Genomic DNA, 9,743 nt, shown 5'->3' on the forward strand with positions numbered 1-9,743 from the left:
GGGTATATTACTGGATTGATTGGGTTGATTGTTGTTGGTCACAGTGTTGTTATGTTCACGAGTACGTCCAGTGGCAAATATTTCAAACAATATCAAGACGACTGAGGTTAGGGGATGAAGGACGAGAAATATAGACTGGCATTTCAAAATTAAGAACAACACCACGCCCTTTTTCTAAGAAGTTTTTGCAGTCTATGCTTATTTCAAATGACAAAAAAATATATTTTCAATGAGAACTAAGTAATATAATTTAATTATTTTTACTAGATGAGATGATGTGGTATGATTGCCTAAGAGACAACTATCCATGAAAGTTTAAATGATTTAAAAGTAGTAAAATATTTGTTCCTAAAACGCTTTCGTTTTATATTCGCTTCATTTTAACATATTCGTGCGATTTTCCAAATATCATAAACTAAGTGGTTGTATGACTGTCAATGAGAGAACTTATCGCAAGATACCGAATGACATATAGATGTAAGTAACTTACACCGTACGACTTTCATAACAGGAGTGAGGTGTTTTGGCCCCTTTCCTCGGATTTGAAATCGTTTGCAGATATTTGAATTTATAATTTGTAAAGAGTCGATGTAGATTATGTCTATTTGTGGATTGACGAAAAATTGCATTTACGTGGATATTTTATTTCGTTGTAATGCCATTCTTTGCATACGACGCCTAAAGCAAATGTGAAGTCCGTTGAACGTTTGAATCTTGGTTCAGCTGTACCCAAGAAAACCTCGAAATTGGTATCCAACGAATAATAATGAATCCACAGTATTGAGCTCTACAGTCGAAGACATTGGTTTCTTGTCTCGTCGATGTTTAAACCACTTTTTCTTTATCCATAACACATATTAAAATAAGGAGATATACAAAAATTGTTCATAAGAAATGGATATGAGCAATAATATGCAATCATAAAACCCGCAACAATGAGACAAACCCATGCCGGAAACATGTAGTTGCTAAATGCATCCGGACTAACCTAAATATGTATATACAGCTTCCGAAATACAGATGAGATCAAAACTAATTTTTCAACCTCATACATTATGTTTGAAACTTGAAACTCAATCAAGAAATTTGAAACAATCACACACTTATGTACTGGTTTAATCTGATTGAACAAGTGAAAAGAAAATGAATGCATTGATGTGCAGCGAATCATTGAAATTCGTTAGCGACACAAAAGTTTAACTATTTTATTAAATCAACAACACATTTATTTGAGGACAATAACCATATTAAAAATGAAGACGTCAGGTAATTAATATAAAAATAAATTAATCAAATAATGTTGGAGTCATAGACTATGATCATGAAGTTGTATGTATTATAAGTTTTTCTTTTTTGTATTTTCCAAAATTTTAAATTATATGTAATGTTTATCAAATGATAAACCCGTTTAAAAATTGCGTTGGAAAAAAAACGACCTGTATGTAAAAAAAACGCCGAACGGATACAAAAAAGTTTTCCTTTGACAAAATGTTTATCTGTTGGTGTACTGACCAAATAAAACGGACGCGTAACGAATGGCTAACGGACATACACAGGATATGCAACGTATAAATCAACGAGGCTATGGAATTGTGGTTTTATTCTTTAAAACCCATGATTACACGCACAACCATTACAAGCCATTTTTAAAGCTTCTCATAGATTTAACATAACCAAACTAAAACATTTTAACATAAATCAAATTTTAAAATGCTAAGAGCAGAAGCATGAACATTTACAATAATTAAACTACTGTAACAGATAGCATACAAACCATAAAACATTAGACAGATTTTAGTCATACAATTCAATTAACATTTTCGTTTTAACAACAACATTATTTGTAGAAGAGTAACATGAAGTCTATTAAATACTTATAGTTTCCACATTTCAGAATACAGTAGGATTATTGTTCTAGCACAACCAAAGCCTTTACATAATGATTTCCGAGATCAGAGGTATATTATAACTTATTATGTTAAGATATGTTCAATATATATGAGAATTTCACGTTTGATATTGCATGCATTTACATTGTATGCATAACTGGCACTACTCTTGGATCTGTACAAGCAATGCAATCTTCAGAGCTAAAGGAAAAGCGGACCATTATCCAAACTTGTGTTTGAAGCATTGCACGTTGGATGTTTTTCGTGTTTTCACATGTAAATTTTTTGTTTTTTGTTTTAATCCTATTATGCAAACAATAGGATTGATAAATAATTCTAGCGTATTATTAAATGTATAACAACAGACAACACGGGAAAACATAACTGGCTTAGGACAGGCACTTGTTACAATCGGAACTACTCGGCCTTTCTTGTTGCACGAAGAAATGGTACTGCATAGAGAGAATGGCCGAGTATAGTTACTATTGGCACTTGTTGCAAGTTATCATTGTAGAAATGTACTTTTTAATCATGTGACCATGATCACACCATTTAATCAGAAGCGTTAAAGAAGATTAATTATATAGTAATTCATTCTGGTGTATTAAATATGAAACGTACTAATCTAGACAAAGTGAAACCGCTATTCCATACAGTACTAGTTTAAAGTACTCTAAATATACAGTTTTAGATTTTGAATTATTTCCCTTTAATTGATATAGTTTCGCAAATGGACATAATAAATGATTATGTTTTCATATCACATCATAATAAAAACTGAACATTTACTCATACATGTTGATGCATAGTAGCTATTGAAATAAACTAAAGCTATATCTAAACTGTTTAAAAGTTTTATGTCGGCTGTAAGTGTACAATTAAATTGAAACACCCTTGGTTTGTCTGTTCCATACAAAAATGTAAGCGACCAAACTGGCTTTTTCCTTTGAACATTTAGCCCATCGACTGTATAACCGTTTTTGTTTTTGTTGTTTAGTTTATTTTAGCGGTATATTTTTTTTGTAATGTGTTATGCATTTGTATCTTTATTTGTATGTGTTGTTGTTATATGTCACAAGCTGTAAAGTTTATATAGCAATACACTTTAAATTGAATTGAAAATATAAATATTCAGCCACGTCCACTCGACTCGGAAGAGGGTTGCGTCGTTTTAGTATATATATTTTTTTGATAATAGGTTTTTATTACGTGAGGCAAAACGTCTTACCTAAACTAGCAAGGTATATCAATATGAAAAAAATGCGGGTATCGACGGATAATATATTACAAAAGTCATTTAGAGTTTCCATAGTCAAATGAATGAATTTCGAACAAAAGTAATAACATAAGAATAATAAACAGCTTACAATTCTGATTTAAATTGCTTTTATGAAATTTCGTTTATTTTTTATTTTTTTGTAGACGATCTGTTTACTGGATAGACAGGACACCATTTGCACCAGGTCCGAACGGCACAACTCAGATATGTATGTGTTATATATATATATAGCTGATCGTTGGTGATTTCCCCTTCGTTTGTACTTGCACGAGCAACACGACGGGCGCCAAATTTGAAGCAGGATCTTCTTACCTTTCGTGAGCACAGAGCACCTTAGATCTGACACCATTGTTTTGGTCGTGTTGCTAGTGTTTAGCGTTCTATGTTGTGATTCATGTACTGATGTTTTGTTTTGTTTTTCTTTTCCTTTTTTAGCGATGGCGTTGTCAGTTCTTTTCGACTTTTGAGTTTGAATGTCCCTTTAATATATTTCGTCTCTCTTTTCCATTATTAGCGTCTTTCTTATAATTTTGACTTTTTAATTATCGATATACTTGTATATAAAAATAAAGAGATGTGGTACATGTGTATGATGGCATATGAGACACATATCCACCAAAGTTCATATGTTGAAATAAAGTGGATGTATAGGCACACGTTCGACCTTCAACAATGAGGGGAAAATGCCTCGATTTGTAAATAATGAAATAATTCAAATGTGAAAACTAACATACATGTATAGACTAGTATATTACAATGAAGGCAATTTGTTGGCATTTCTTGTTTTGCTATAATTGTCAACTTAAATCAACAAACCTCGGGTCAATGAAGATACGGAATCAGCTGAAGTAACGACAAATAGCTGTCACAGTGTTTGGTAAAACTTTTAGAAATTTTGGTCCTCATTGCTCTTCAATTTCGTTCTTTATTTTTTTTATTTGAACGTCACTGATGAGTCTTATGTAGGCGAAACGCGCGTCTGGCTTAAATATAATTTAAATCCTGGTATCTATGATGAGTTTATTATGTATGTACCAGCACTACACTACTATTAAGCCTAATGTTGTCGATCTCTCTGTTATTCTATTTATATGGGTACGGAACCAGTTAAAGCTGTAACGGGTAATGTACACTCCTATCGGCAAACATTGGATACAGTAACATCCGGTGTTCACCTTTTAGAGGTACGTTATCGGCCGATGTCTTTTAATTCATATGGTTGAACATATGCCAAATTCAATTTCAATAAAGAGAGTGGTATTTTGAGAGATAGAAAGTAGAACTACATGTAATATTCATTTTATTATAATTGAATGCAACTTTTATTTTAACACATACCTATGCAGCGGAATCAAATTTGAAAGTCAGAAGAACATTTATTTGGTTAAGGAACAGAAATAGCTAAATAGGCTATGTAACTTCTTTTCGAGATATTTGATTTTCGAAAAATGGCAGGAAAGGGCTTACTCGGGCCGAATGATAATAAAAGAAATATAGAATCTGCTTCGATTTCGGTTATGAGCTTTTGAGATATTAAGTTTTCTTGGATTAGAAAAGTTGGAGACATGGGACAAAATATTTCACCCTGTATCGTAGGAAAAAACTAAAATTCGTAAACTTAACATGACTAAATCCTTAAAGGCTTTGTCTTATTGAGTGAATGTTTATATTTCAGTTGCAACAGAAAGAATAAATGAATTATCTAAACCAAGATCGTTAACTGCCAATTTCAAATTTAACAAGTAAGTCAGATGAATATCAGGAAGAAATTGTATCTGGACAGTTTCGTTACCAAGATATAAATGAAATATTGTTACTTAGCATATCACGAAACATATACAATATATATACATTTCTTAAATATTTTAATGTACCCTTTTAGGGCTTCTATTTTGACATGGTCGACTTAAAATGAAGATGAAGTATGTTTGCCCATGAAACACATATCAGCTTGATATGCTGACTTTTCTGATTGGCCGAGACTTAATGTATGACTCAAACAATTTACTGTTGACTTTTCTGATTGGCTGAGCCATAATATATGACTCTAAGAGCTGACTTTTCTATTTGACAGAGAAGTAATTGATGCATCAATACAACATGCTAACTTTTCTGTTTGGCTGATACCTTATGTTTGAGTCAAATTCCTGACCTTTTTCTTTAGATGAGACATAATGTAGGACTCAAACAATTTACTGCTGACTTTTCTGATTGGCTGAAACATAATGTATGACTAAAACTGCTGACTTTTCTGATTGGCGGAAATATAATGTATGACTCCAACTGTTGATTTGCTGAAACCTAATGTAGGACTCAAACCGCTTATATTATCATAAAACATTATATTAGCCTCTCGCGACTTAACGCTCTATTAATTTTATTGCATTCAGCAAAACAATAAAAACATGTATGACTTAATGAATTAAATATAAAGATAAGAAGGTGGTGGTATTATTGCCAATTAGACAACTCTCAACCAGAGACCAAAATTAATAAAGGCAACAGTAGTATATCGCTTATCGAAATAACACAGACATTAAAAGCAGTTCTTTAAATCATCGCCTATTTTAAATTTATATGCTCAACAGAAAAATACATCAAATTATGAAGCTCAACAGAAAAACTCGTCATTTTAAGAACAATACCTTTTACATGTAGGTCTCTAGTTAATAACAAGGTCTATTATTATCGCATTTAGGATGATAAGATAATAGCACACTCTCACGCTCCAAGTCATACTTTTTTCTCACTCATATAACCGATAACACTTCACTCACATCTACTACTCCTCTCTCACACTGGCTCCCCCTCTCTAACACCATCATTCACGTATTCTCTCTCACTCTCAATCGCATGCTCACATTATCTCGGTGTCACGCTCTCACTCTCGCACCCTCTCACTCACCATCACTTTTATCCCTCACTGTCACTCTTACCCCACACTCTCAACCTCACCCTCACTCTCACTGTCACCGTCACTTTCACTCTCTGTCAAGCCCGCCCTCGCTCACACTGTCAACCTCACTCACCGTTACTCTGATCCCTCACATTTGCCCACATCTCTCACATTCGCCCTTCAAACTCACTCTCGTCCTCACACTCACCCTCAAATCGCTCGTAGTGTATAATACTTTACCAAAAATTCGTCAGTATGACATTTGAAGGATAAATACATGTCATACCAACAATTCAAATTGGATATATAACAGTAATAAAGTTCTACTCAAACAGGGATTTCGTAGATCTGAGAAAACGTTTCAATCTACTGGTAGCTAATTTGTCTAGCAATTATAAGTACCCTTCCCTTCAGTTACATCTTCATTAGGTTAGAGTACAATAATATATACTTCAGTTTTAATAAAGTTACTGTATCGTATAATTAATTACATAATTTGCGGTATTTTAACATCTTGTATTTTGCAATTATATTTATAACAAAGAATCCGCTATGTTTTTCTTTTCTTTTGTATTTCATTTGTTTATTGCTCTACTGCTTTCCTTCTTTATTTAGCCTTTAATTACTTTATTTGTGTATCCTTGAAAAATATTAAACGCGACGAATTAAAGGGTGCTAACTGTGACATTCATTATTGTAAATCAAAACAAATGATAATGAATTAGGCCGTGTTCACATTGACCTAAATTCGGTGTCGTGTTAGTGTAACTCACACGTAAACTAAACACAATTGCGTTCCCATTGATAAAACTCAATGTTTACATGTAGTTTAAATCATGTTTTATCTACACACAGTCGATAGTCAATGTAGGCCTTGTGTACACAAAACTAGGCATTTAAGACATTAGCTTTACCGTGTATATATTTAAGGAGGAAACTATTTTTGAGTAAAATTGATATTTTTGATAATTATTAGTATTGTTCTTTACAGAAATTGTTGTCTTAATTTTACAGATTTTTTTTCTTGATCAGGGGTTAATAAAGTACGTGATTTCTTGATCAAGACTCAAAGCAGCATCATTGCCGAACCCATAAGGCAGCAACCAATTGATTTTCGGGGGAGGGGGATATTATAGTTGAGTATAAAACATGAAGGCAAGGGGGTGGGGCTATGGATTTTGTTTTGGAAACAAAAAAAATTTCCAATTTTTGGCCCTGAAATTTTCGTTGTTTGTTTCACTCTCACCTGCTACTATATATAATCCTAAAATTGATTTCGACTTGTCAACAAAATTTGTCCTGAACAAAATCAATAGCACACGCCCCTCTACCCCATCCCCTTCCCCTCCCCAAAAAACGAAGTAAATAGTTGCTGCCATATTCATTTGAAAAGTTCTTCCCGAATCGACTAGAAGTACACAGAAATGTTCGCCACTGGTCTTTACTCAAACAACGATTCACGCATAAATGCATAACTAAAAAAGTGTGGGGTAAATGTTATGTTTGTCTAGTATCTCAGATCCGTTAAATAACACTTAAAATAAATAAAAAAAAAACGTTACCCTTTTCTTTTACCAAATACTCCTTGGAAAAGAAATACCATTTTTTTTAAAAACAAACAGAAAAGATAAAAATGTAGTGATCCCTAATATCTCAATCCCTTTTTTCGGCTGTAAGCACGCTGCTGCAGCTAACGTTTTCTAATGCGTAATCGAGACATCTCTAGTATATTCAAACTACTGCAAATTATAAAAATGGCTTTCATAAAGTAGCAACCAATTAACTTAAAAAAGGGGGAGGGTCATTTTTTTTTATCTGAGTCAGATTTTTTTTCCGCGCGTACGTTTTTATTCCTTTTTTATGCTGGTGGTCAAATACATTTTTACAATATTTAACACTATAATGTATGGGGAAACACTTGATTCAGAATATTTTTTTTATCATCTGTATGACCATTTTTTTTTATTATCAAATTAGGGATCGGAATATTTCCATCCCCCCCCTTTTTTGAAGTCAAATGGTTGTTCTCTTAACGCTAGAAAAATAGTCCAAAAATTTTGAATTCAGTTCTACGTAATGAACATTTAAATGACATATAGTTTACAAGTGGGAACAAATCTTATGTACAGTTAGCTAAACAAGGTGTATAGATGTGAACAAATGTAATGTGAAACCAGTGTACACTACACCAAACTAATTGTAAACATGTTTACTCTACACGGCGTTTGGTGTGAACACGGCCTTATATAGCTATTAACTCATATAAATTTAGTTCATTTACAATCAGTGAGGTGTTAACATATTAACAATGTTTTACACTAGTCTATAAATGATATTATTATTAAATCAGATTTTTCTTAAGGGTATAATTTAAACAATAACACTCTTGTCAGGGTCGTTTCCAAGTTATTTGAAAGAGGGGGCGTAGAATATAATCAAAAAAGTTTTGAACCTTTGTTTTGGCTAAAACACATAAAATAATTGTGAAATGCACTATTGCTACGGTTCCTGACTTGGAGCATGTACATTTCTCATGATAAATAAAAAAAAATACTGAAAAAACTGCTAATATACATGTATTGAACACAATAAATTACAAATGCGACTATCCATGGTACCGAGACAGAGGCATGATTATTAATTTATTGTGGAAGGAAGAGAAGCGACACACACAACAAGGTATTCTCGTTTAATAGTACAGATTTGCATCTAAATCATTTACTATCTTAGTATCTATATTAAATGTTTAAAAATCATGAGAAGACTATACATATGACGGTAGCTGAATTTCCCCATGACTAATACGAGTTACTTCCCCTTGTGTTTATTCGGTTAATGTTATAATAATTAACCAACGATAAATTCCACTTCATTTGTAGTATAAATTATAAAATTAATTGTTCTGGTCAATAAAATTCTTTTCTGTAACCTCAATGCAAACCATCTTCTATCTTTAAACTCATCTTTAAATTTTTGTTCTTTTACACAAATATTTCTCAAGTTCAGATTTATCTATTTCAGAATGTCAGCAATATCGCCTATAAAAAAATCAACGTTAGAAAGAGACCCGGCTGGGAGGATTTTATATTTATCACTTCCTAGAAGGCCTTTAGCTAAACCTGACGGAAATGTGTTTTCGTCAATCCCCACAGGACTACCAAGACAAAGCACATTAGATAGAATAGATATGCTAAGCCAGCCCAGAATACGAGAAGACACCTTTGCAACTGACGAAACGAGGTGGGGACAACCAAAACCGGTATCATTTGACGCAATGGTTTGTACTCCAAGTTCCCGCCTTGAGGATTTATCTCGACCAAAGAAATACCACTCGGAATTCAAACCGGAACGTCCAGTAGAATCCGAAGTACCGGAACATGCATTGACTTCAATGGCTAATCAGCACCTGCAAAAATTAGCGCGTCCCCGCACGAGAACGATGATAATTGATGACTATGATCCGTATAAAGTGACGTCTGCTGCGCAACACGCTAAGCCAACAGCGAGAACGGAATTGCTATCTGTGCCTTTTACGCGTAAACAAAAACAGAAAAGCCAATTAAGAAATTAAAAAAAAACAGGCAACTTTTGAAATAACCAGTTTTCTTGCGTCTTAAATCCGTATAATTATTTAATGTGCATATAATGTAATGTTATGTCATAAAAGTTATTTATCTGA

At 33.1% G+C, this 9,743-nt stretch overlaps 1 protein-coding gene across 1 annotated transcript; it reads left to right on the plus strand.

Annotated features, from left to right (window-relative positions):
* The first annotated feature begins 1,208 nt into the window (after positions 1–1,208).
* LOC134691321 (sperm microtubule associated protein 2-like) lies at positions 1,209–9,743 on the plus strand. The gene is made up of 5 exons (XM_063551774.1): positions 1,209–1,266; positions 1,895–1,958; positions 3,312–3,376; positions 4,844–4,910; positions 9,086–9,743. Exons 1-5 carry the CDS (start codon positions 1,254–1,256, stop codon positions 9,633–9,635), a joined length of 759 nt encoding a protein of 252 aa, XP_063407844.1. The 5' UTR covers positions 1,209–1,253; the 3' UTR covers positions 9,636–9,743.

Source organism: Mytilus trossulus, chromosome 11 (genome assembly GCF_036588685.1).
Source record: "Mytilus trossulus isolate FHL-02 chromosome 11, PNRI_Mtr1.1.1.hap1, whole genome shotgun sequence".
Taxonomy (NCBI): domain Eukaryota; kingdom Metazoa; phylum Mollusca; class Bivalvia; order Mytilida; family Mytilidae; genus Mytilus; species Mytilus trossulus.

What these genes read in the sequence shown, in the direction of transcription:
- LOC134691321 (XM_063551774.1), top strand. An exon ending in GAACGGCACAACTCAGATAT is followed by an intron (nt 3,377 to 4,843) that starts GTATGTGTTATA and finishes TTTATATTTCAG; the next exon opens with TTGCAACAGAAAGAATAAAT. An exon ending in GCCAATTTCAAATTTAACAA is followed by an intron (nt 4,911 to 9,085) that starts GTAAGTCAGATG and finishes TATCTATTTCAG; the next exon opens with AATGTCAGCAATATCGCCTA.